We start from the raw sequence: 26,990 nt of genomic DNA on the forward strand, positions 1-26,990 counted from the left end.
AATCCTTAGGGCCCTGGAAGAGAAGAGCCTAGTTCAGGGTGAGTCTGTGTGAAGAGTCCGGCTACCAGCAGTGCCCAGGGCTGTTGGACCCCGAGAGCTCAAAACTGAGGGTGGGCTATGAGGCGGGACCCAGCCCTCAGAAGCAGAGAGGCCAGGCCCTCCTACACCACCATGGTCATGCACCTTCTGGTGGCGCTTGTAGTTGTCCCAGTGGCCTGTGGTGTAGGCGCAGGTGGCACAGCGGAAGGGCTTCTCGCCTGTGTGCCGCAACATGTGGCGTTTGAGGTTCATGCTCTGGTTGCAGCTGTAGTTGCAAAGGCTACACCGAAAAGGTTTGTCACCTGAATGGATGCGACCGTGACGCTTGAGGTTGGCCAGGTTGCCACAGGCATAGGGGCAGAGGGGGCACTTGTAGGGCTTCTCTCCTGTGTGGACGCGCTGGTGCCGTTTCAGGTTATCCAGATGAGCAGAGGCATAGGGACAGCGAGTGCAGCGGAAGGGTTTCTCGCCACTGTGTGTCTTCATGTGCCGGGCCAGGTGGTTGGGATAGTGAGTGGCAAAGGGGCAGAGGCTACAGGCAAAGCCTTTGTCACTGGGACCCTGGGGCCCCCCACTGGCACCCCCTCCAGCCTCTCCTTGTCCACAGCGCCCACACATGGCAGCTCCCAGGCGACTGCCCTCACTCTCCTCCAGCTCTTGCCCACAGCCCCGGCAGGTCCAAGGGAACAGCAGCTCTGGCAGTGGTTCTGATCCAGTCCCACAAAGGCCCTCCCCTTCACCTTGCAGCTGCCCACAGTCTGGCAGGAAACTGGCACCACCTGGTGACACATGGAGGCTCAAATCTGGAAGGAGCAGAGCATCTGTGGGAGCAGTGAGACCTGGACTATGAATCCAAGTATCCCTAGGGCCACCCACCCCTGCCCCAGGGTCTCTGGCCCCTGGCTTTTTACCTTCAGGTCGCTGGGGCACTGCCCCCTCCTGCTCTGTGGGACTGGGAGGCCGGGTTGGTCGTGGGGCACAGCAGCGGAAGCCACAGCTCAGGCAGGGAGGAGTGGGGGGCCCCGCATGGGTGCGCTGATGCCGCCTCAGGTTGCCCAGGCTGCTGCAGGCAAAGGGGCAGTGGGGACAGCGGTAGGGCTTCTCGCCAGTATGGGTGCGAGTATGCCGCGTCAGGTTGACCAGCTGGGCTGAGGCGTAGGGGCAGTGGCCACAGCGGAATGGCTTCTCCCCGCTGTGTGTCTGCATGTGCCGCTTCAGGTGGCTCGAGTAGTGGGACACGAAGGCACAGAGGCGGCATGAGTACAGTAGCCGTGGGGGCAGCGGGGGCCCCCCACCCGGCCCTCCTGCCCCACAACACGGCCCCTCACCTGTCGGCCCCCCACACAGCTGGCAGGCTGGGCCTGGCCTCTCACCCCTGGCCTCCCCTGGACCCCTGGCTGGCTCCTCAACTTCACTCTCGGCACTTAGTGCCCGGCCGCCCCCAGACTCGTCGTCGCTCAGCCCGTAGGGAAGCCCAGGCCTGGCCCCCAGAGAGTCTCCTGGTGAGACAGACATGAGAAGGGACATCATCATGGGGTAAGACCAGGCTCCAATTCTCCCCTTGTCACCTGTGGTCTTCCCCACTTGCCTGTCCCCACCCTTCTCTTAGCTTCAGTGATCCCTTTAGTTCTCTTCTAGAGACATAAGTCTCCCCTGCAGCAACTCGAGAAAATTCAATATGAATTACCGTCTTTTAAGCCTGAACTAATCTAGCAGCCATAGAGTTGAGCTGTACCTAGTTTTACTGAATGGAAAAAGGATCTAGGGCTCGCCTCGAAGTGGACAGTAGACTGAAATGAATCAATAATGTGATTGATTCTTGGGATAAGAAAGTAAAAATACAAAAGGCAGAGACCTGAAACCTTTTTCTAAGCTGTATATTAGTAAAGCCCCTTTTAGTGTGGACCTGATTACAAAATGAAACATATCTGAAAAGTGAGGCAGAAGTTGGAAGGAGGTGGAAACAGAGTGCCGGATGTAATACCACTTCTAAGCTTAAAGGATGGATTCTCACTGACAAGGATTCCCTCGATGTTCAAAAGCATCCTTTATAAGTGGATAGGTAGTACAGCAAATCAGAATGGGGTGATCGTAAGATCACAGGAAAGAATTGAATGTAGGAGAGGATACTTATGAGTAGAGACAGAAACCTTAATACAAAAGGAGTTTATGCTGCAGGTGAAAGGAGGTTAGATTAGACAAAAATGCTAGCAGAGAAGCTGCTTTGCTGAACCTCTTAAAAGTAGACACACAGGAATGGGCTGTGGAGAACAAGGTTATTAAAAGGACATTTACTTCTAACCAGTTACTCCATGTGATTCACCCAGTCCTATTCATCCCACCTTTGGGTCAGGCCCCAGAACTTCACTAAGTTAGAGTGGAGTAGACTGGAGAACCTCAACAACGCGACAGAGCTCATTAGACCATCTGGCAAACAAATCTAGCTTAAATCTAAACTAAACCAGCCCTAGGTTATGGCAGGAAATGGTGTTTTGCACACTGGCACTAAACTAACCTTCCTCCTGAAGAGCTTGGGGTCCCGGAGACCATCAATCCTTAACCAAGCCCCCAAACCCACCTTCAGAGTCTCTGTCGAAGCCCATGAGCTGGTCGCTGTTGCCGTCACCTTCCTCCTCTTCCTCTTCAAACTCCAGATCCTGGCCTAGTAGCAAATCACTCTCCAACACCAGGGTGCCAGGTCCTTCCTCGAGAGAGTCTTCAGTATCCACTGAAGAGGGGAGGGGTCTTGTGGATTCTCCCTCAGGAGCCGTGCCCATCATCCGCACCGCGGGGAGCTGGCCCTCGTGGACCGCACTTCTCGTGCTCGCTGACCCCTCTTGGTCCACTTAGAACCTCGGTAGGAAGCTAGGAGTCCAAAGCGCCCACCCCATCCCTTAGGAGTCCCCTTCCACCCCGACCTGAACCCACTCCACTAACCCCACCCCCGCTCCTCCCCCGTCGCGGCCCCTGACCCCTGACCTTTGACCCCCTCACATTTCACGGGCTGTGGGTGGCTTTGCTTCCTTCGGGGCATGGTGACCGGCTCCAGCCCGACGCGCCTCCGGCCTGCGGCCCAGCCCCTCCAAGCTCGGCCCGGCCGCCTGCCCTCCCTTTCAGGGCCCGCGGGCCGTCCCCATGCAGCGGCGCGGGCCCCGGGCAGCCCCCAGCCCTGGCCCCAGCGCCCAGCTCAGGCCGCTCCCGCCGCCGCTTCCATTCATGGAGCCCCCTACCCTCCCCCCCCTACGGAGACCAGCTGGTACCTCCGTACTCGCTTCCGCTTCCGCTGCCGCAGAGCTACACGGGACGCGTAGTTACGAAAAGCAAAAGCCGCAAGGGCTTCCACAGCGTGACCAGGAAGTGATTGTGACGCAAGAAAGCGGACGAACCAATCAGAGGCCAGCTAGAAACCGGGCCAGCGAGTAGGGTAAGAGAAACCCTACCCCAGGTTTGTCTCGGACGCCGTCAGAGCGGTCCTGACAGCTCCGGGGAGGAAGTAGGAACTTATCCCTGACTCCAGGAGGGGGCGTCGATGAGCCGCGATGCCGGGCCGCCGGGCATCAGGCACCAGCTACCAGCTCTGTGCCCCTTCCTCTTACACACACAGTCAGCAAGGCGAAGCCCAGCAGCAGGGCACTCTGCGCCGGGACAGGGCAGCAGTGGAGAAAAAATGACACCATGGGCACGATCAGGTTTTGGCCTTTAGTCTGAAAAAGTGTTGATTGAAAGTGTACAACAGAGAGCAGGTGCAAGCGGCTGGGGGCCATGGAGCCGCCGATAAAAAAGAATGTCCTTAAATAAAGTGTTCACAGAGTAAAAACCAGAAACCCAGTCCTTCCCTCCAACACAACAGCACAGGCACAGAACCGGTGATGAGCCCAAAGGAGCAACGGAGGAGGCTGGGGAGGACAGGAGAGGCTCCCAGGCTGCTGTGTGGAGGGAGAGCCCTCTTTGGAATGGGCTGAGTAAAGCCACCCAGCTCCCCCTGCACACCTCATACCCACTGCTAAGGCTAAAGGAAAAAGACAAAACTCAGTCTCAGGTCCGGAGGGCTCTGAAAACAGTCTAGGTGGGCAGGGGTGTGGATGACTGCTAGTCCCGCTTGGCCTTCTTGTTGTCACTGTTGCTGTTTTCCTCAGCCCCCTCAGAGGTGAGCACCTCCTCCAGTTTCCGCTTGCCACTCTCTGGCTGGAGTTCAGCAGTGTTTCGGGGCTTGAAGCAAATGATGATGCAGGTCATGTTGTCACACCCTGTACCGTCCCCAGAAGTGTCTGGTGCCAGGCACTGATCCAGCAGCTGCAAAAGAGGCAGGGCAGCTCAGCCATGGGGTTTGAACACCTTCCTGGACAGAAACTAAAACCCTACAAGAGGGCTGGCTCTCCCTGCTGAGACAGGGAGGAGGTGAATGGGCATCAGGTATCACAAAACAGCCTACTTGCTAGTCCATGAAGCTTAAGGCTGAGTCACAGAGAAATGAGGGAAGATGGAACTTTTCTGTCCAGGTTTGCCATGTCAGTAATTAATGGCTCTCCTAGGCTCTGATTATCAGCTCAGGCTAAAAGAGAAACCTCTGGCTATGCAAACCAGACACCCTCTCCCCTCCACCCTGGGACTCACCTCTTCCACAATCGATGACAGTAACCGAAGCTCCCCATTTTCGTCACGCTGGCTGATCTTTGATTGAATAAAGTCTACAACTTCCTGACTGCTCATCACATTCCTGAGGTCAAAAACAATAGTCAGAATCTTGTGCAGCTCCACCCAGGCAGAGTAGGGGAGTGTGGACAGAGGTGATGGCACAGACCAATATAAAAACCTCCAGAGATTCTCCTCAGCTCTGCGTTGGCCTTGCAGGTCTTGGCTCATCAACAGGTCTACACAGGCTCCAATCCTAGATCAGCTTGAGAAAAGGTGCTGATCTAGGGCCATTGTTGTTGCTGTTATTAGGTGCCACCGAGTCAGTTCCTACTCATAGCGACCCTATACGACAGAGTAGAACTGCCCGATAGCGTTTCCAAGGAACGGCTGGTGGATTTGAACTGCTGACCTTTTAGTCAGCAGCTGAGCTCTTAACCACTATGCCACCAGGGCTCCCTAGGACCATTGGAGGAATGATAAAGCCAAAGCTGCTCAGAGCTCTAGGACAGAATGCTGCAGAAATGGAATTTTAGGGCATTCCCCAGGTGCTCACCAAATGCCATCACAGGCAATGACCATGAATTCGTGGTCATCAGTAAGAGTCAGCACCTTGATGTCAGGAAGGGCTGAAATCATCTGTTCCTCAGGTGGCAGGTTCTTGTTTCTCTTGTAGAAGTGGTCGCCTGAAGTAAAGGAATGGTTGGTTGACTGGAGTAGTTTGGGTAATTCCACCAGACTTGTGTTTGAGGCAGGTCAAGATTTGCCATTCATTTTCCTTCTTAAAAAGCACCATAATCTAGTGCAATGGAAAAATGAGTTCTAGTTTTCCTAGTTTCAGCCTTGTCATCAGGTTGCTAAACCTTAAGTAAATCGCTCATCTGTCTTTTCATCCAAAAAGTAGCGGGGATAATGATACCTATCTTACCTATTTCACAGAAATGTTTAAGGACAGAGGTAATAGATATGAACGTACTTTGAAAGGTATAAGGGCTATAAGATTAGAGTTTGCTACTAAGCAGTCTGGGACAGAGAACAAGACCCTAGAAGTCTTTTCCATAGTTTGTCAGCCCTTACCAATCGCTCTGGAGAGGTTGAGGCCCCCGTTGACTCGCCCATCCATGGTGACCTTGCCACCAGCATTCTTGATGCGTGCTAGCTCCACTTCATCCTCTGGTTTGTGGTCATAGGACATGTCTAAAGCTTTGCCAGCCTCAGACACCACACAGCGAGAGTCTCCTGCATTGGCTACAATCAACTGCTTCCCTCGTATCAGAGCCACCACTGCTGTTGTGCCACTGTCAGAGCCAGGCTTAAGAGAAAAAAAGGGAGCAAAATGGGTGCTCCTGGTCATGAGTTCCTCGTTGGTTGGTGTACCTCTGACCACTCACCTACGCTTTCTCCTCTCACTGGGACCTCCAGGAGAGCTTTAAGAGGAGGAGGAGCACCGATTTAACTGTTCCAGGACAACAGCATGCTCCCTCTCTTAGATAATTCTACCCAAAAGACTCACCACCTAGTTCACCTTGCAGAATAAGTCCCCCTATGACCATGATTTTAGTACTAAGATATCAAGGGACCCCTGTCCCAAAGTCAAAATCTGGTGATTCACACCTGTCTCTTGGCTTTTCCAGACTCAATGCTCCCCTTCCCCACACACCTCCTCTTTGCCTTCCATCCCAGGCACCATCATCTCATCTTCTTCTTCATCGTCCTCTTCTGCCTCCTCAGTGTCATCCTCATCTTCTTCATTCTCTGCCTCCTCACTGCTATAGCCATCCTCTTCCTCACTGCATTCCTGCCAGAGGGAGGATTCCAGGCAGCTGAGACCGGGATGATCCCGTCTCCCCCCCACCCCCCCCAACTCACACCCAGAACCAAGAAGCCCTGACTGAACACAAGTCTTCAAAATACTGAAAGATGCAACTGTATGAACAGGATGGGAAAATTGGGGCGGGGGCGGGGGGGGAGGTTAGGATGGGTATAACTGACATCCTGAACTGGGCTCAGCAGTCATGAGCAGGAAGCCCTGGGGAAGGCCAGAGCTACCAGCAAAAAGCACCTTCCAACTATCTTCTTGTTCTCTATCTAAGAGACAGACTCTGAAAGGCCAGAACTAGATCTTTTTGTTATAGTATCAACAAAGGAAGAGGTAAGAGGGCTCATGGGTACCAGTGATGGTAGAAATAATGAATTCAAGGAGGCTAAAGTTTTGAGTACAGTAGATCTTAGATGATGATGTCAAAACAGGAGAAGGGAAAAAAAAAAAAAGCTGAAAGATATGGGATAGTGACTAAAAAGGCCCTCTCTGCAACTTCAGGATCTGCCTGCCCCCACAGGCCTTACCTCACTGTCTTCCTCTTCCTCCTCCGCCTCATCTGACTCATCCTCACTGTCCTCAAAGAACTTGGACTTAGCAACTCGAGGCAGCTTGTCAGAGGCTGAAGAGCAGGAGGGCCCAGCCTCACCAGTGGGAGTGCCAGGCTCACCAACTTGGCCTGCCTCAGTCCCATGTTCTGAGTTGGAGGAAAGGCCCGTGTGGGCCTTAGCTGTGGGGCCATTTTCCTCTGAAGGAGTTTCCCTAGATGGGTCCTCAGGTCCTGTCTCCCCATTGAGGCCCTGGGACCCTGATTCGTCGCCTGTCCCAGCTCCAGATTTGCTGTGGGGAGGGCCCTTGTGACAGTTCTGCCCGTAGCGTGTCAGCAGCTCTTCAATAGTCATGGTAGCCTCTTCATGCAGCAGTGCAGCCTCCTCATTGTCCACTGCAGAGAAGAGGCTAAATCAGAGCCCCCAAGCCAGACTCCTCATAGGATCAGTCGTTCAACTACCTCCATAGCCCTCACAGCCTGAGTTCCAACTTGCCCACAGCCTCCCACTCCTTTTCAAGTCTCAGAAGAATGCCCCTCTGCTTCCTTCTCCTCAAGTAACATCTGCCTTCACAGATTTCCTTTGGTCTTTTTTTTTCATCCCGTTCTTAGTCAAAGGAACAACAGTTACTATATTTCCCCTTTCACTTCTCATTCATTATTGGACAAGTTAGAAACCCTATTCTGGCTAAGGACACAGGAAGCCTACAACGCTAGTCTAGGCCTATGACCCAGGCCTAATGACTGGCTGCTGGGGCTAATGACTGCTCCAGTCTTGGAAAAAGGGTCATATAAATACTAGCAGCAACCAGGAAGTTCCCCATCACAATGACCACAGATAATATATGTAAAAATGCTTACAACTATGACACTAGGCACTCAAAAAGGTTAATTCTCTCCCTTCTTTTCATAAACACATGTAGTGCAAGAGAACACCATGGGGTTCTTTAACGTGAGGACTCCCCAGGTCCCTAGGAAACCATCCTCTCTTAGAATTGACATATAAATTATATAAAGAATGGTTCTTAATAATGCTGATTTCTTGTCAAACAGGTAATGCCAAACTCACCATCATCTTCATCAGCTACTTTTTCTTTTTCATCCTCGTCCTCAGTGGGTCGCCCCGCAATCTGTGCCAGCTCCTTAATGACTTCTTCAGTGGTCAGTTTGGCATCAATAGCCAAGAAGGCATCTTCCAAAGCCTGAACATAAGCAAAACAGTATGAGTGCAGGAAAAAGGACAGTGGGTACAAAATGAATTGCGTATATTCAATCCTGGGCACAAGAACAGGATACAAATTAGTGTGTGTCTGCCATACTAGAAGTCACTCATATAAAACAGTTCAGAAACCTAGGCCTAATCAGGTGGGAGTGGGAGTAAGCTCAGATTAGGTACATAATTCTTTAAGAAATGTAGTAAGAAAAAGCTAGGGGGCGAAGAGAAAGAAAAAGCCAAGGGTTAGGGGAAAAAGCGAAAACCTATAGAACCAGAAAGGAGCTCTGGTGGCGCAGTGGTTAAGGTCAGCAGTTCAAATCCTGCTCCGCGGGAGAAAGATGTGGCAGTTTGCTTCTGCAAAGATTTACAGCCTTGGAAACCCTGTGAGGCAGTTCTACTCTGTCCTATAGGGTCGCTGTGAATTGGAATTGACTCAGTGGCAACGGGTATAGATCCAGAGAATGAACAGTGTGGGAAGACAGACCTTCTGTAGCTTGCCTTCCTTGTAAGCCTTCTGATCTTTGATGATATCAGGAAGATATTTGGCACAGTACAAGGCAACTTCCTCCCCTAGAAGAAAGGTAAGATCACCCAGAGCACTGCTTCCCACACATAGAAAGTGATATAATATTACTATGTTATACTCGAGTGAACATTGGGTTAAGGGGATGAGTATCTTAACATACCTGAAACCCATTTGAAGGACAATGTTTGGGAAGTTTTGACCCAGAAAACAGACTTTATCAGCACCCCTCTCAGGGCTATATTAATATATCCCGTCTTTTCTCACTTGCATACTTAGTTCTCAATGGGAAAAAAAAAAAAAAGATAAATGCTAACATAGGAAGAGGTTTCTTGGATTAAACAAGGTCTGGTGAGATCATGAACCAATCCAATATCCTACAATATCCTATTGGGAAGGAGGAATGGTGGAATAGAGAAGAACAGTCCCAGGCAGGAAATGGTATCTGAGGACCAGAACCCTAGAAAGTAAAAGAACAGAAGACCTGTTCTTCCCTGTAAAGTCCCAGAATGTTACCAATATGATCTACTAATGTTACCTCCATGTCCATCATAGACAGAAAACATAGCTGTCTCATTGTCCAGCTCAGGAATACAGTTGTGAGCATCCTAGAAAAAGAAGAGAATAATCAGCATTTCTCAAAGTCGAAGGATATTCTTCCTCATACCTCAGGTCACTAGGATCACCTTCACACCGTAATCTCATTCACTAACCCTTCCCTGGCTGGCCTGTCTGGCCTAGAAATAAGGAAGACGGGATGACAAAATAAGAAAAAAAGGAGGGAGGGAGGGAAGATGAGTGGAGGAGAAGAGATGGGAGGGGGAGAAAGGTAAGTTCGGAGGGAGGAAAGAGGAGAATCAGGGCACTACCTCTTCAGTCTAGCAGCCTCAGCCTAGGAGATCTCAGTCCAGATGGCAGAGTGTTTGGCTGCTGGAACTCTAGACCTGACTCTTTTGGATTTGTGGCAACTATGTGGAGAACCAGAATAAAGGATCTTTAAGTCACTTCCAGACCTATTCTAGGAATCAGTGAACTTCAAGGAAGAAAATTTTAGGAAAGACAGCGAAAAGAGACCCAAGGACCTTTGAAAAATAACTTTCCAGGCAAAACAGAGTGTTATTCTTCCTAAAGATCTCTCAGCCCTGCTCTTAGGAGCTTCCATTCCCCAATGTTTCTTCAATGTTCCTCTTCAGTCAGGTAACCATGCTTGCCTTTGTCCTGTCCTTTCCAAGTGAGGAACTGAGCTTCACACAAGTAGGCTAAAAGGACAGCATCTTGTAGAAACACAGATCTACTTTGGGTTGATTCAATCTTAGCAATTTTGTAAACTGCATCCTCCGTAAGGGGATTGCCAAGGAACTGGCTCTGTCTATGTGTTCCTTGATTTCCACCGCATCTCCAGACCCAACCATTTAGTCACACTACCCTGCCTTTTAAGTCTGATGCAGCCTTACTCTCCCCTCTATTGATTCTGTGGTCTGTTGCTATTTTTTCATTTATTTTTGTTCCCAGAATCCTCTTCTCTCAACCAATCAAACAACATTTAAAATGGATGGAAAAATGAAGCCTGGACTGGGGCTTAGAAGGTCTAGGCTCTCTTCCAGTCTAGCCCCCTGCAGTCTTATTTTCATCAATGGACAATGAGGGGAGTCCCTGCCTTACCAACCTGACAAGTTTTTGGGAGACTCCTAAGACAGCCTAAGTGAAAGCACTAGAAATTTGTAAAGCTGCATACATTTATTAAAGCAAAAAAAATTCTTTTAAAAAGCACCATCTAAACAAATTCTTCCTCTCCTCTCTCAAACATTAACTCACTGAAGAAGTTACCTTCAGGCTAGGCAGAGGATACCATTACAAAAGAATATCCTCCCAACGAATAATTCTATTATACCACATTGTGTTTAGTACTTGTTAACTGAAATTTATAATACTCCAGATAGTCAGGCCTCCCACCTCTTATCCCCAGCTGGAACTGAGGTATTCAACTCTAATGCCATGGCACACCTGAAGACAAGTTTGCACTGGTCCTGCCTACCAACATTTTGGTTGAAAGGCTAGGCTTGACCAAATTCTTCTAATAAAAAATTCTGCCACCCCAAACTAATGCTCCATGCCAAGCCAAAGTTCAATTAAGACTGTCAGACCTAGGTAAAAGTGTGCCACAGCTCACCCTGCCCAACACTACCAACCTACATTCAGGTAATCTACAAATAAAACAAGAAGTGCATAATCAGCTATTTACTCTGATTAATTATCCTTGTTTAAGTTAATTTCAGTTGGTGTTCTCCTTCCTCTTCTAGGCATTAGCATTTTTAAATTGCTAATTAAATATTAACAGTGAGAAAATCAGAGTAGAATGGTTCTTCTGCCATCCCTGAAATCACATTATGTCTTAGTTACATAAGTCAGGAAAATAAAACTTAGTGATTTGAAGGTAGGAAGGGTAAGTCTTATATTTCCCTGATTGTCTTCAGGAGAAAGTGCCCCAGAAACTAAGAAGCTGCAAGGATGGCCCTTGATGGCCTATCTAAGGTCATCACCAACGGCCTCGTTAGCCTCAGCTCCAAGGCGAAGAAAGCACAATGGACCAAACAAAGGTCATCTTCTCCCTCTCCCAACCACTCCATCTCCAGCCACACTGACCTCCCTTCCCTCCAACTAAGCCAGGGCTTATCTCACTGTCACCTTGTCACCTTTCTTGTCACCACCATCTCAGCACCTTCTCTCCTGCATTAATGATTATCTATTGCCCCAGCATCGTCTACCAGTGGTTCTTAAAGTTTAATGCACCCAAGAATTCATTCACCTAATATTTGTGCCAGGATGTGTTCTGGGTGCTTGGAATATATCTGTGAACAAAATAAAGACTCGTACTTCATAAAAAGCGAATTCTAGTGAGGGATACAGTCAATAAATAAACACAATAATGGTAAATCATTTAGAATGTTAGAAGGTGGTGTAATGGAAAAAGAAAAAGTAGAACAAAGTTAAGGAGAACTGAGTGGGATTACAGAAAAGCAGAACTGAATCAGCATAGGACACAGTGCAGTACAGGCATGCTAAGCTCCTAAGAACCTGTACCTCAGTAGTCACTCCAAATCCATGCTGTGAATGTCTAATTATTTCAGCGAAACAACTGTGTCGCATTAACTGCTGATTCTAATTTTGTTGATTTTATGGTTTGGTTTGTTGGGAAGGAATTTATGTTCAGTTCTATGTATGTACACATTTAAGAAACATTCCATTGAAATAATTTTAGTAAATACTGGAGTCCCACAAGTACTGCTTTCCTTTAAAACAACAACAACAAAAAACTATGAAGATCTCCAAGGAATTTTGTTAAGTAAAGAAAGCAAAGTGCAGAATGATGTATATAGTAAGCTGCCGGGGGCGGGGGGGAGGGAGATGTGGTGGTGGCGGTGATGGCAGTGGTGCGGGGGTTGGGGGGGGCGCACATAAGAACAGACGTTTGTCTTTTCAACTTTAACACTACAAGGACACACAGGAAACTAATAAAGGCAGTTAACCATGGGAGGGAATGAAGGGTACAGGCATGGATGGGAGTGAAAGTGAACCACAGGATTGTATAGTATAACTTTCTCAAAAGTAAGTTAAATGTTTTTAAAAGACTATGTACTACTAAACTTTGAGAAACTGGTTGAAATAATTCCACTTTTTTGGTAAGGGAGGGAGGAGCAGTGCAGTGCAGTGAATTACATAATATGGCCCTTCTAGCCATGTTTGGTCTTGTGACTCCCACAAAATGACTGGGTGGGGCTATGTAAATAAGGTATGTGGAACCCTAATGAGGGGATTGGTCAGTTTTGCCACTCCCCTAGCCTTAAAATGAGCCATCCCAGAAGCAGAGGGGGGACCTCACTAGCATCAAGAAAGAAGAGCCAGGAGCGAGTATGTCCTTTGGGGTCCTTGCGTTGAGAACCTCCTAGACCCAGGAGACAGAGAGCTATAACATGGGAGAAGGCAGGAGATGGCCCAGTGAGATTCCCAGCCCACAGAGGAATGTGGCTACAGTGGACAAGTCAACCCACAGAGCCAGAGTGCTAAGCGTCTTTGGGCAGGAGGCTTCCTGGAGAAGTGAGGTGCCTCCAGGGACTTACTGTAGGAGCCAAAGAGCCTTGTAACACATGACCAAGCAGGGCAGAGGCCAAGGGCCAAGAGAGGGAGCCTGTCCTGAGGGGGCCAAGAGGAGCTAAGAGAGCTACCCTGCACTGAAGAAGGGAGACTTTGCCTACATGCTTCCTGATCCTGATCCTGATCCTGAATAGTAGCCTGCTGATCCTGATCCCAAGTCGTAACCTGTTACTTCCCTAATAAACGCCATAACTCTGAGTATGATCTGTGAGTTCTGTGTGGCATTACAACAAATTATTGAACCCATCAGAGTAGTAGTGTCATGGGAGGAATGGCTGGTGTCAGAATTGGTAAAAAGGCTGGAGAGAGGAGGTATGTCTGACCTGCACTTCACAGGAATCAGCCTTGGGCTGATGATCTTGATTCTCTCTCCTCCCCTTCCCCGGAAGTTAGAGAAGGTCTGACGCCAACGCCACCATGCCATTTTTATAAGCAGTCTTCATGTCCACTTCTTCCCAGTGGAATAAGATCAACTGGCCTTTCCCTGTGTTGCAATGCCACTTCTAGATCACAGCTGTACCATCTCTTTTGAACCCACATCCTCTATTCATCTTTTCGACTTCCTCATCTGTTCCTCACAAGAGTGTGATTCTGAAGCAGAAGACGTAGCCCCAGTGGGCATATGAAAAAATACTAAACCTCATTAGTAATCAAAGAAATGAACATTAAAACAAATAAACATCCTTTTTACGACATTAGAATGATGAAAAAAATTAATAATATCCAATGGAAATAAGAATGAAGGTAAAAACACACTCTTATACCCCGACTGACAGGAATATAAATTAGTACAGCTTCTTTGGAAGGCAATTTGGTAATATATATCAAAATTTCAAATATGCATGCCCTCTGACCTAGTAATTCTATCTAAAAAGTTTATTTTATGGAAGTAATTAGACAGAGGTACTATGATATGTACAGTAACGTTCATTACAGCATTTATTTTAAAAAATTGTAAACATCTAAATTGCCATGAATAGATTAAATACAAACGGTATATCCCTCCAATGGAATATATACAGCTGTTTGAAATGATGAATATGTGTTGATTTGAAAAGGAGTTCACAATATATTAAGTGATAAAAAGCAAAAACTAAAGAAAATCTATGTCTATGCTAGGAGTCTGGGAGGTCATATATCAAACTTAACAGTGGAGAGCAAATTTGAGTAATAATTATTTTCTACTTTTCAACATTTATTTTTTATTTTTGTACATGAAGCCATATTGCTCCATTCTGAACAACAGTAACAACATGACAAACCTATGATCTGCATGATCTCTGGCCAGCTACTTCTTGGTAGCTCAGTTATATGCTCTTGTTATGGATTCCCCTGTGTCCCAAAATGTGTGTTCGAATGCTAACTCCTGTGCCTGTGGATGTAATCCTGTCTGAAAATAGGGTTCTCTTTGTAATGTTAATTAGATCATACCTGCAGAGTGGAGTGGGTTCCAAATCTAATCTAACATCTGAGTTATAAAAAGAGCAGATTAGACACAGAGATATGCAAACCAAGGAAGGAATCAACAAGGCTAAGAAGAGACCTTGATTTGGACTTTTAGCCTCCAGAACTGAGAAAATAAATGTCTGTTCTTTAAATCCACCCACTTGTGGTATTTCTGTACAGCAGCACTAGGAAACTAAGACATCTCTATAACATGGAATAGCAATGTATATCTTACCTACATCATCACAGGACTGTTGTGAGGATGATACAAAACATATAAAAAAGTAAAAACCCTTTGTAAAATGGAATTTGCTACTGCGGTGCAACGAATAATATAGCCCCTCTAGCCATAGTCTTTGTGACTCAGACATAATGACTGAATGTGACTGTGCAAATAAAATGTATGGAACCTGCAATGGCTGGGGTCATGTGTCAACTTGGCTAGGCCATGATTCGCAGTATTGTGTGGCTGTTCTCCATTTTTGTGATCTGATGTAATTAATTATCATCCATTTTGTGATGTGTTGTGAATCCTAGCCTCTATGCCTGTAGTCGTGTTAATGAGGCAGAATTAGGGATGTATCTTGAGTCACCACCTTGCTAGAAGGTGTGATCAAGTCACTACCCTTACTAAAGGTCATGACTCACTCAAATCACCGCCTGTTCAAGTAGTGGTGGTTTCCTTGAGGGTATGGTCTGCATCAAATGGATATGAGCACTCTGGGGAAGCTCTCTCTCTTAAGCTGGATCCCACATCCTATTTGTGATCATCTGACCTCTGGTTCTTGGAGCCTGAGCCAGCAGCCTACCATCTGACCTGCTGATTCTGGGATTAGCCAGCTTCCACAGCCTTGTGAGCCAGCAGCCTGTCATCCAACCTGCCTATTTGGGCTCATCAGCCCCTGCAGCCATGTGGGTCAGGAAAAGCCTCCAGCCTGATGCCTTACCCACGGATTTGGGACTTGCCAGCCTCCATAACTCTGTGAGCCATTTCCTTGATATATGGTTCCTGAGTTCTGTGAGACACTGCAGCAAATTACGGAACCCAAAGATGGGAGAGAGAGTACTGAGGGGAGGAGGAGTAGTTGATGTTAGAGATGATAGGGTGGGAGAGCAGTTTGGGAAAGTTGGACATTGGGTACATCTTTAACATCCATCTCATAAGAACCAGCTCTGCGCTGATCCTTATAAATTATTCATTCAGCTATATATTCTTCTCTATCCTTTTTCTCAAAGAGGAATGCCCACAATAAAGATTCATGTTACACCTTGGGGGTCACAGTTCCAAAAGCTACTCCCGAGTACTGACTTACTCCTCCACTTCTTGGTGAGGCCTTTGATCTATATTATCACTTGGTACTGCCCCATCTTCTCTAAGTGCTTCAATTTTTCCCTTTCTACCTTTGATCAAAACCTCTTTGTCTTTACCCTTGCCTTTCTCTCTGTCCCTTTCTGAGCCAGAGCAAAGTAGTTCAACATTGTCTCTTAGCAATCTAGAAAATATCATCCCACCCTGTATAACTCCATCAACTGCTTTCTGTACTCCTGAATCAGAGCCACTAAGTTTTGCTAGTAATAGAATTCATGAAATCATATTGATTGTGATCACTACTTCTACAGCATTTTTTTTTTCTGTATTCCGTATTGACTTCTAAATACATTAACCACAGCCACAGTCTCAGACCTTTCCCATACTGTTCAAGTTGTCTTGGCAGATGAGTTCACCTCTTACTTTACAAGATTATATCTCAAGAACTACCTCATCTTCCCTGTTCAATTTCAAAATTTCTCAAAACCTCTCCTTCACTTTCACCTCAAAAGCAGTATTTCTCCTCTTTTCCTAAATTAACATTTCCTCTTAAACTCATAATCTCAAACTCTTCTCTTTCAGAATCTTACTTCAGAGAGTAAACAATAACCTTAACAGATTTCAAATTGCCATTTTGCAGGCTGCATTCTCCTGGACCATTATAGAGGATTAAATAGTGCAGGCCATGTCAGCTTCTTGAAAGCTCTCTTGGGTTCTGTGAAGAACTGTAGTTCTCTACCTCCAATTGTCTGTTTCTATAGTATGTTCCTTCTCCACATCAAACTTAACATATATAAACAGGAACTCAGCAGTCTACCAAAAATCTGAGCTTCCCCTACAGGTCTTCTTATTTCTGTCAACAGAATCTTAACTCTCCCAGGCAACACCTAGTACCAGTCATTCTTGACTTCTGGCTGTCTTCCACCATCCATCACTGAATCCTGTTGAGTCTGCCTTCATAGCCTTCATCACCTTGCTCCCAGATTACTTTACTGGATTACCAAATAGTATTTTAACTCCTCTTCTGTCTCTATTCTCTGCTCCCTGTAATCCAACCTACATACTACTTGTCAGATTAATCTTTCTAATGCAACATTACATTGCTAGAACTGTCAATGAATTCTTACTACATTCAAGATTAATTCCAAACCGCTTAACAGGAAATTTAAGGCACTCAGTCATCATTCCTACCCATCTCTATAAACTAATCTCCTCTCATCCCACTCCCCAACAGAAACTGCTCCATTCTTGACAATGACACCCCACAAAGGTAGTATGCATGTTTGCCTCAGAGCCTTTCCTCATATCCCTCCTTCGAATACTTTTTCTTCCCCTACTTCCCTCCTCCCCAGTTATCTGTTATACTCTTTCCTTAAGGTCCAGCTAAAGTCTCACCACCTCACCCTTTCTGACCACGCCAATATTCTATGATCATTCTCTCTCTAAACTTAGTATTTATTGCCTCTATACCACTAAACCGGCACTCAGCATATGCTATGTTGTACTGTTATACAACACTCCCCTGGGGAAGAAGGAAGAGCAGTGCTCCTAGCTCCAAAACTAGATTGTAAACCACTTGAAAGTAAAGAATGTCTTTCTTCTCTTTACAGCTCTGGGGCCTAACTGCTTTACAACACAGCAAGACCTTCATGTTTACTTATAATGGTGAGTTCTCAGCTGCTTTAAGACAGCTACCTTAAGGATATCTCCTCCTTCACTTCCTACCCTAAACCCAGAGATATATCATAATACACTAACCACTGAGATGGTCTGGAGGAGATGACTCCTAGAATAACCCACACCACCTGAGTCAAGGCTCTTAGGAATTGCCTTACTTAATAATAAAATATAAAATAAACTTTCCTTTTCTGAAGTAATGATTTTTTAAAAATGATTATTGCAATATTATCTTACTATGTCGCCATGCGTCAGAATCAACTCAACAGCAACTAACAACAACAATAACATCTTACTATGTGCTTACAGGTACAAATGGTTAATGTGCTTACTGCTAACCAAACGGTTGGTAGTTTGAGTCCACACAGAGGTACCTCAGAAGAAATGTCTGGTGATCTACTTCTGAAAAGTCAGCCACTGAAAACCCTATGGAGCACAGTTCTACTCTGATACATGGGGTTGCCATGAGTTCTAACTGACTAGACAGCAACTGGTTTTTGGTTTATGTGCTTACATCTTCAAGAAACAGCCCACAATGGCTTCAAGTCCCTTTCTTACTTCCAAACTAACAGCTTAGAAGCATTTGAATTCTGCTCCCTGAAATTCACTATCTAGCATAGCGTCCACATAGGCTATTATTTCTGATCACTCACATCCTCAAGGGTCTTCCTATAATTGGATTAATATTTCACTTTCTAGGAGTTTGACATAATTTAGGAGAATTTTTGGGTAGAGGCTACTCCACCTCCATTTAATAATTCATAAAAATGTAAACAATACTGAACCTAGAATTAATCTTCATAAAAGCACATACTATTTATTTACACTTCATTTAGAAGTACCTATCATCTTTTCCATTCCATCTGTAAGCTTTATCCACTCAAAACATATCCCCCAATCTCCTCATAACTTTACTTTTTAAAAGGCCATTGGCCTTTTGGCCAATAGAACTGTACTTCTTTTCCCTTAAAGGATGTGTGGAACATTTAACAGTCCCATCATTATAATAGATTCCTGCCCAGGTCTGACTGGCAGACCAGCAGTTCTCACTGTACACTTAGCATGGAAAAGGCTCATACTGGGAAGTTACAGGTTCACTGGTTGTTGTTGTTGTTGTCAGTTGCCATCAAGTCGATTCTGACTCATGGTGACCCCATGTATGCAGAGTAGAACTACTCTATAGTGTTTTCAGGGCTGTGACCTTTCAGAAGCAGATCACCCATCCTTTCTTCCAAAGTGCCTCTAGGTAGGTTCAAACTGCCAACCTTCTGGCTAGCAGTCCAGTCATTTGACCGTTTGGGCCACCCAAGATCACTGGTAGACTGACTATAAAGGAAAGTCACAAATTTCAGTCCATTTTTCTTTCTGTAGCAACATGTTACACAATGTTGACTAGGTCTAAAACTTGCTACACATCTACTTCAGAAAATTCTTAGAGAACTCCTTAATGCAGATTCATCTTAAGGTAGATATAATTATGCCTTTTTTATAAGCTTTCTCTCTTAAAACATTTTTTTAAAAAATAAACCTTTAAAGTATGACATGCATTCTGTCTTAAAAGATGACCTCAAACAAGTAAAAAGACTGTATTAGTAATTTTAAAAAACTTCCCACAAAGCACAGGCCCAGCTGGCTTCACTGGTGAATTCTACCAATATCTGAAGAATACCAATCCTTCACAAACTCTTCCAAAATACAGGAGAAGAGGGAATACCTCCTCTTCGTAGCTAAAACTTATAGCACAGAAGCATATGAATTATTTCCCCAGAAATTCACGATGAAGCCAGTTGTATTACTCTGATAAAATCAGACAAATACAAGGAAATTACAGATGAATATCTCTTATGAATATAGACACAAAATCCTCAACAAAATACTAGCAAACTGACTCGAGAAACATATAAAAAGGATTATATATCATGACCAAATGGGATTTACCCCAAGAATGCAAGGGTGCTTTATCATCCAAAAATCAATTAATGTAATACACCACATGAAGAAACTAAAGAACAAAAAACATGCAATCATTTAAATAGATGAAAAAAAAAATCATTTGACAAAATCCAACACACACTCATAATTAAAAACACTCAATAACCTAGAAATAGAATTTCTTCAACCTGATAGAGTGCATCTACAAAAAATGCACAGTTAACATTATACTTAATGGTGAAAGCCTGAATACTTTCCACCTAAGATCAGTAACAAGACAAGGATATACGTTCTTGACACTTCTACTCAACGTTGTAATGGAGGCTCTAACCAGGGGAATTTGGAAAAAAAAGAAATAAAAATCATCTAGTTTGGAAAGGAAGAAATAAAACTATCTCTATTTACAGATGACATAAGCTTGCATAGAGAAAATCCCAGGAATCCACTAAAAAACTATTAGAACTAATAAATGAGTTTAGCAAGGTTGCAGAGTACAAAATCAATATACAAAAATCAACTGTATTTCTATCCACTAGCAATGAACAATCCAAAAATTAAGAAAACAACTCCATTTACAGTAGCATCAAAAAGAATAAAATACTAAGAATAAATTTAACAAAAGTACAAAATTTGTATTCTAAATACTACAAAACAATGTTGAAGGAATTTAAAGACCTCAATAAATAAAAATACATTTCATGTTCATGAATTGGAAGATGAAATATTGTTAAGATAGCAGTACTCCTCAAATTGATCTTCATATTCAACAGAATCCCTACCAAAATCCCAGATGCCTTTTGTGCAGAAATTGACAAGCTAACCCTAAAATTCATATGGAAACACAAGGAACCCAAAAAGAAGAAAAAGAACAAAGGTGGAGGACTCACACTTCATGATTTCAAAACTCAGTAGCCAAGCAGTGTGATGATGGCTTAAAGACAGATATACAGATCAATGAAACAGAACTGAGAATCTAGAAATAAACCCTCACATTTATGGTCCATCGATTTTCAACAGTGGTGCCAAGATAATTCAATAGGGGTAAAGAATAGCCTTTTCAACAAATAGTGCTAGGACACCTGGATATCCATATGCAAGAGAATAAAGCTGGACCCCTTCCATACACCACACACAAAAAAATAACTCAAAATGGATCATGGACTTAAATGTAAGAGCTAAAACTATAAAATTCTACGAAGAAAACAGTAAATTGTTGTTGATGTTCCGTTAGACAAACCTTCTTAGATACAACACCAAAAGCACAAGCAACTAAAAGAAAAATAGATAAATTGGACTTCATCAAAATTGAAAACTTTTGTGCTTCAAAGGACACCATCAAGAAAGTGAAAGACAACCCACAGAATGGGAGAAAATGTTTGCAAATCATGTATCTCATAAATGACTTATATCCAGAATATATACAGTACTCTTAAAATTCAATGATAAGACAAAAAAGATAAACAGGTACATAGTCCAATTAAATATGGGCAAAGGATCTGAACAGATATTTCTCCAAGATATACAAATGGTCAAGAAGCTCAGGAAAACATGCTCAATGTCATTAGCCATCAAGGAAATGCAAATCAAAACCACATGAGATACCACTTCACACTCACTAGAATGGCTATAATAAAAAAAAAAAGATAGTACGCGTTGGGAGGATGTGAAGATACTGGAATACTCATATATTGCTAGTGTAAATGTAAAATGATACAGTCACTTTAGACAGTTTGGCAGTTTCTCAAAGCATTAAACATAGTTTACCATATGAGCCAGCAATTTCCCTCCTAGATATCTACCCAAGGGAAATAAAAATTATGTCCACACAAAGATTTATACACAAATGTTCATAGCATTATTCACAACAGCTGAAATGTGGAAATCCAAATGCCCATCAACTGATGACTGCATAAACAAATCATGGCATTATGCATACAATGGAATATTTTTCAGCCATAAAAAGGAATGAAGTACTGGTTCATGCCACATGGATGACCCTTGAAAACATGATGCTTAGTAAAACATGCCAGTCACAAAAGATGATCTGTATGATTCCATTCATATGAAAGGTTCAGAATAGGCAAATCCATAGACAGTAAGTAGATTAGTGGTTGCCAAGGGCTAGGGGGGAGGGGGAATAAAGACTGATTGCTAATGAGTACAATTTCTTTTTGGGGTGGTGAAAATGTTCCAGAATTACACAGTGGTGATGGCTGTACAACTTATGAATATACTAAAAACCACTAAACTGTATATTTTAAAAGGGTGAATTTTATGGTATATGAATTATATCTCCATTTTAAAAATGGAATGAAGTACTGATACATGCTACAACATGAACCTTGAAAACATCATGCTAAGAAACCACAAAAGACGTATGATTCCATTTATACGAAAAGTCCAGAACAGGCAAAACCAGAGACAGAGAAAGTAGTGGTTGTCTAGGCTAGGCGGGGTGGAGAAAAATGGGGAGTGACTGCTAATGGGTACGGATTTCTTTCTGGAGTGATGAAAATGCTCCAAAATTGATTGTGGTGATCCCTGTATAACTCTGTGAATATACTAAAAACTGTGATCTGTACACTTTAAATGGGTAAATTATTTGGTATGTGAAGTAAATCTCAATAAAATTTAAAATGTGTATTTGGGAATACACAATCCCAAACGCTATACATGATTAAAAGCTGATATACTCCATCTCTGAATTAGATCTAGAGGGAAATGGAGAACAATTCCACTGGAATCAGTACTTGGTTTGCAGAGTGTCATGAAACATCAGTAATACTGTAGGTTCAGTTCTAAAATTTTGTGCTTCCAGATAGCATAATTGTTAATAGCTGCTTACAACAGCTAGAAATACTGATCAAATGAGTCTAAATTTCTACACTCAAATTCAAGTCTTTACCTCTCAAAATACAATTCTAAGATGATGACCCAATAGAGGAACAGGGGACGGGAAGCTGAGTAGGTACTGGTAATATCCAAAAATGTATTAACAACTGCTAGAAGACTGGGGCAATAGAAATGTATGTAAAACACTTGTGAAATCTTGGAGGATAAGTTCTGATTGTAACTTCCAGTCACTGGAGAACTTATAAAGGAATGGTATAGGAGAATGCAATATCTCCATATTCATTGGCATAAATTTCGTATCATTTCATACTACCTTTGAATTGTGAAGAACAGGTACTCCACGCTAATCAAATGAAAAGAACGTCCTTTTTTAAGGGTCCCCGAGTGGCACAAACAGTTAAGCGCTCTTCTACTAGCCCCAGAGGGGCCTCGAAGATAGTCCTGGTGATCTGCTTCTGAAAGGTCACAGCCCTGCAAACCCTATGGAGAGAAGTTCTTCTCTGCACATACACAGTTGCCAAGACTCAGAATCTAACAACAACAACAATTTAAAAAACAAGCATAAAGAATGTCCTTTTATAAAAGTAGCTTAACTGCATCCTGGACAAAGGAATTCTGATCTGGTTCAGTAGGCAAAAAGTGCTTTAAACTACAGAGATGAGGATCAGATAATGCTCTTCAGCCTCCAATGCCTCTCTAAAGTGAAATTCGACAGCATGCCTGTACCTCATTTTATACTTTGCCCATTAATATAATGACTGAAATTGTTATGCAGGTGTCTTAAGCATTTTCTGCTCCACGTAACTCTAAATTCAATTCTCAATGACCCTCTGTGGAGCTTAAGTCAGCTTCTATCTACATGGCAGGAAACGGCTGTTACTGTTAGATGCTGTTGAGTTGATTCCAATTCATGGCAACCCCATGTGACAGAGTAGAGCTGCCCCGTAGGGTTTTCTTGGCTGTAATCTATATGGAAGCAGATCACCAGGTCTTTCTCCTGTGGAGCCGCTGGATGAGTTCCAACCACTAGCCTACTCAAAATTATACTCTCAGTATTGATACTGCCTTTAATGCTGTTGACCTGGACTTCTCATTAGCCACCAAAAACTCAGAGCCTTTCCTTATGTATTTTTCAGGCATTCCTCCAAAACCTAGCTCTCAGCCCCTCTCCCGCCCCCACCTCCAGTACATACCTCAACCAGCTTAAAGGTCTCTCCAAAACATGGAGAAGAAAGAAGAGAGGGAAACATGAACTGTGGTATTTCAATGAACTCTTCTCAAAACACCCTGATTCCACATTAAGAGGGGCCAAAGAGAGGTACAAAGTATAAAATACAAGCTTATTGATGGCTGTCATCCTTGCTTCAAGAGAAGAGGGAGTACTCTCTAAGGCTGAACATATGCATCAGTCAGGATTTTAGCAACTCTCACAAGGTTTATTGGTGTAATAAACTTACCTCAACTGAATTATTAGGACCAAGCAAATAACATAAATAGACTATGTTAATTGGGTAAATTGTGCCCTAAAGGTTAAGAGGAATAAGAGTATGCTTCCGAAAAGATAAGATTTGCTCAAGAGGCTGGAAGTCATAGTTATTTTCTTGCAGTAGCAAAGAAAACTATGTTATACTTTTCTTTGCTAAGAGAAGAAACAAAGCCAGAAGGAAATGTATCAATGAAACAGAACAGGATTCCAAACAGTACTTCAAAAGGATTTGATAAGGCATATTTAACAATTCAAACAAGGATAAATTCAGAAACAGCACATTAGAAAGTTCCATTTCAATACCCTAAGTAGTTATTATCTCTCAGGAAGAAGATAAGGATCTAAGGAACATTCTGGCAGGTTCTCTACCCACCAAACAGCCCTTGATGAAAAATCATCTTCTAATTACCAGAAAAATAACCAAAAATAAAGGGAAATGCCCTGCAGAGAAAACGTAAATAGCAAAGAATCACTGGGCAAATGACTTGGAAAAGTGAATATCCAAGCAACTCAATTCATAAAGAAAACTAGAAAGAGGAATATCAAAGAAAAGGAAAAACCATAGCAGAGAGGGAAGTGGAAAATATTTTCTGTGAGATGAGACAGTCACCTCAAATCTCACATTAACAGAAAATGCCAGTGAAATGGAACCTCCAGAACCAACCCATTAAGGTTTTCCTTTTGAAGCTATATCCAGATATTTCTGTCAGACGACATTTATTACCTGTAAGCTCAATACTGTGCACTGCAGTGAAATATGAATGTTTTACTTCAGTTCAATACAGATAACAGTGTTTTGAGCAAATTGATCCTACAGATTCTTTCCACCAAAGCAGAAGCATCAGAACTTTTCTGCATCTCAATTTCCTAGCTGTAAAATGTGAGAGCAAAACTGCATGAGATGAATTATAAGATCCCCTCTATTTCTGAAATTCTATACCTAATAATAGAACCACTATTAAAGCCTGCTGTGGATATACAATTTGAGTCTGAGCAACAAACGGTTTAAGTTCATACTGTCATTCCAGAGCTAACCACAGGGAGGAGTGAGGGATTTGAGAAAATTCCCAAAGGAGACAGTATTTGCCTGTTACCTGAAGCCCACCTAGTAAATGGATAAATCCTCAATCCCAGAGCATTTCCCTGGCCCCAGTCTCTAGACGTCACAATACTCTTCACAAAGACAAGGCTTACACGTCTCTCTCCCTTTCCTTCCACCATACAATTTTCCCTGATGTTCTCTTTGTAGTTTCACATCCATTTTGTCCAATACTACTCCTTTTTAATCCAGACTTTTTCCCCTTTATCTGGAGTGAAACTTTTTAGGAAAGAAAACCAGTTCTCTGTACGTCGTGACCAAAATAAAAATGTTTTGATAACATGACTGAAAAATCAAAGAAACTACACACTACAACAAGCACAGGCAAATGACAATTACTGGTAAGTTTTGGAGGAATCCCAAGGGCGGAAAATACCAAGCATAATAAAAAAGAAATTACAGTGATTAACAGTTAAAGTTTTCCGAAGGAAGTAAAAGGCCCTGAAAAACAGTACAAACGAGTGACAACTCTTGAGGGCAGGTCGAGCCTCCACATTAACATGCCGTCTCCAGGACCTGATAACTTAGTGTTAAGAATTTGAAACAAAATATTTGCCCGGGCTTCCTTTCACTGTCAACCTCCTCACCCAATAAGGCCTCCCCACATAACGCATTTTTTTTAAAAAGTACCATCATTCACATCTATTCGCCTCTACCTCTCAAAAATAAGAGAATAAATAGCCCCTCTTTTCTCCTTTACTCCCACACTAAACCTCACACCATTTAGGAGAGCTGGGTTGGCGCGCAGGCACGGGGAAAGGGCGGTCAGTGGGCGGAAGGTGCTTCTCCCCACATGGCCAAGCCCTAGCCGCCAAGACGGCCACCGGTACACCGTCTCCAAGCACCGGCAGCTCCCTCTCGGCCCGACCCTGCGCTCGCTGCCGTCCCCCAAACTCCGCTGCGGCCGCAGGTCCTCGATTCGGACCCTTCCCCGGGGAGAACCCCATCCCCCCGTTCTCTTTCTCCGTCGGGTTCCCGCCCTGCAGCGCCCAGGCTGTCGGCCCCTCCCGCCTCACCTCCATGGAAACGCGCCAGCCTTGCATGGCGGAGAAACCGTAGGGCAGCGGCAGGCGCGGGGCGCCGATCCCGTCACCGGAGCACTTCACCGTGTTGGGCTGGGAGAGGTAGGCACCCATGGCGGCAGCTGGCCGGAGACCTCAGGGCCAGGCGAGCGGGGTCGCGACCCGTGCCGGCGCGGAGCCCCGGGTGCGCGCGTGGCAGAAGCGGGCCGGACGGCGCGGCCAACGCAAGGTGCCGGTGAAAGGCGCGAGGCCGGCCAGGAGGCGGTAACGGGACGGGAACACAGAGGGAACGGAAGCGGAAACCGTGCGGCTCCAGACCCCGCCCAGCCGGCGCGGCGCGGCGCGGCGCGGCGGGCAGTCATTTCCTTAGCAACTCGCCCCGCCCACGGGACAACGGTCCGCCCAACCGTCGCTGCCGCGGGACTGGCGTGGTCACGCCCCACAACGGCTGCGGCTGGCGCTGTTCCCGCCACAGGTCGTTCCTGGCTGTTCACCGCTATTCCCAGCCGCCTCGGCCTCGCGTCCTTCACTTGGCCTCTCGACGTTTTATCTGGTTTCTTTTGTGTCGGGCCCGGGGCTTCCGGTCCATCCTCTAGTGTATCAGCCCCCGCTCTCCCCACCGCGCCTTCAGACTCCCAAACCCTGCCCGATTCAGTTCAATTAAAGTTGACCAGTATTTGTTCTGAAGCACCTGGCCAAGCCTGTGAGGCCTATACAAGAAGAATGTGAGAGGGTCTTTTCTGACAAAGGAAAAAGGAGACCTCGATCTATGACATAATTCAAGTTAATGTAGAAATATTTGGGACAGTCTATGCTGGGTGCAAGAGATCAAAGGAGGGCAAGACAAGCTGTTGCTTGGCGGATCGAAAAGATTTAGACCAGCAGAGACGTCGCCTGCATTTACCAAGGGAGTGGGGAAAAACGTTGCAAGTTTGGGTGGGTGAGCAAAGAATGTAAACTGCATTTAGGAGGATTTTTTAGGAAGCTGACTGACCTCGATGGAGAGTGGTTTTAAGTAATATTCGATAGGATAGAGGTGATCCTATGAGCCAGGATAGGTGACTTGGTCTTCGTTGTAATCCTGGTGTGGCATTTTTGCACTGTTGGTCTACTCATTATATGTAGTGCCCATAGGAGGGAGAAAATCTGGGACTGTAACTAGTTAGAGCGCTCTTCAAGCGTGAAATGAGAAGAGCTGGGAGTAAGGTGGCAGTGGGAATAGGGATGAAGGAACATAT

The 26,990-nt window shown here is 44.7% G+C and overlaps 2 protein-coding genes across 5 annotated transcripts; both read right to left on the bottom strand.

Moving 5' to 3' along the window:
- Nucleotide 1: 1 nt before the first annotated feature.
- Nucleotides 2–3,353, bottom strand: ZNF513 (zinc finger protein 513). Of its 4 annotated transcripts, none has more exons than XM_023732439.1 (4): nucleotides 3,300–3,353; nucleotides 2,618–2,767; nucleotides 951–1,538; nucleotides 2–860 (listed from the first exon to the last, which is right to left on the bottom strand). In XM_023732439.1, exons 2-4 carry the CDS (start codon nucleotides 2,640–2,642, stop codon nucleotides 34–36), a joined length of 1,440 nt encoding a protein of 479 aa, XP_023588207.1. In that variant the 5' UTR covers nucleotides 2,643–2,767; nucleotides 3,300–3,353; the 3' UTR covers nucleotides 2–33. The 4 variants fall into 4 exon arrangements, with proteins under 4 accessions (XP_023588207.1, XP_023588206.1, XP_004377679.1 ...); XM_023732438.1 differs by lacking the exon at nucleotides 3,300–3,353 and adding an exon at nucleotides 3,019–3,238 and having other exon boundaries at nucleotides 2–842; XM_004377622.2 differs by lacking the exon at nucleotides 3,300–3,353 and adding an exon at nucleotides 3,019–3,238.
- Nucleotides 3,354–3,720: 367 nt separating this feature from the next.
- On the bottom strand, nucleotides 3,721–26,127 carry PPM1G (protein phosphatase, Mg2+/Mn2+ dependent 1G). Its single transcript, XM_004377623.1, has 10 exons — nucleotides 25,747–26,127; nucleotides 9,315–9,384; nucleotides 8,738–8,823; nucleotides 8,107–8,239; nucleotides 7,018–7,433; nucleotides 6,332–6,469; nucleotides 5,749–5,983; nucleotides 5,228–5,357; nucleotides 4,654–4,756; nucleotides 3,721–4,332 (listed from the first exon to the last, which is right to left on the bottom strand). Exons 1-10 carry the CDS (start codon nucleotides 25,864–25,866, stop codon nucleotides 4,129–4,131), a joined length of 1,635 nt encoding a protein of 544 aa, XP_004377680.1. The 5' UTR covers nucleotides 25,867–26,127; the 3' UTR covers nucleotides 3,721–4,128.
- Between the last annotated feature and the right edge of the window lie 863 nt (nucleotides 26,128–26,990).

The sequence above is a fragment of the Trichechus manatus genome, unplaced genomic scaffold (genome assembly GCF_000243295.1).
Source record: "Trichechus manatus latirostris isolate Lorelei unplaced genomic scaffold, TriManLat1.0 scaffold00052, whole genome shotgun sequence".
In the NCBI taxonomy this organism is placed as follows: Eukaryota; Metazoa; Chordata; class Mammalia; order Sirenia; family Trichechidae; genus Trichechus; species Trichechus manatus.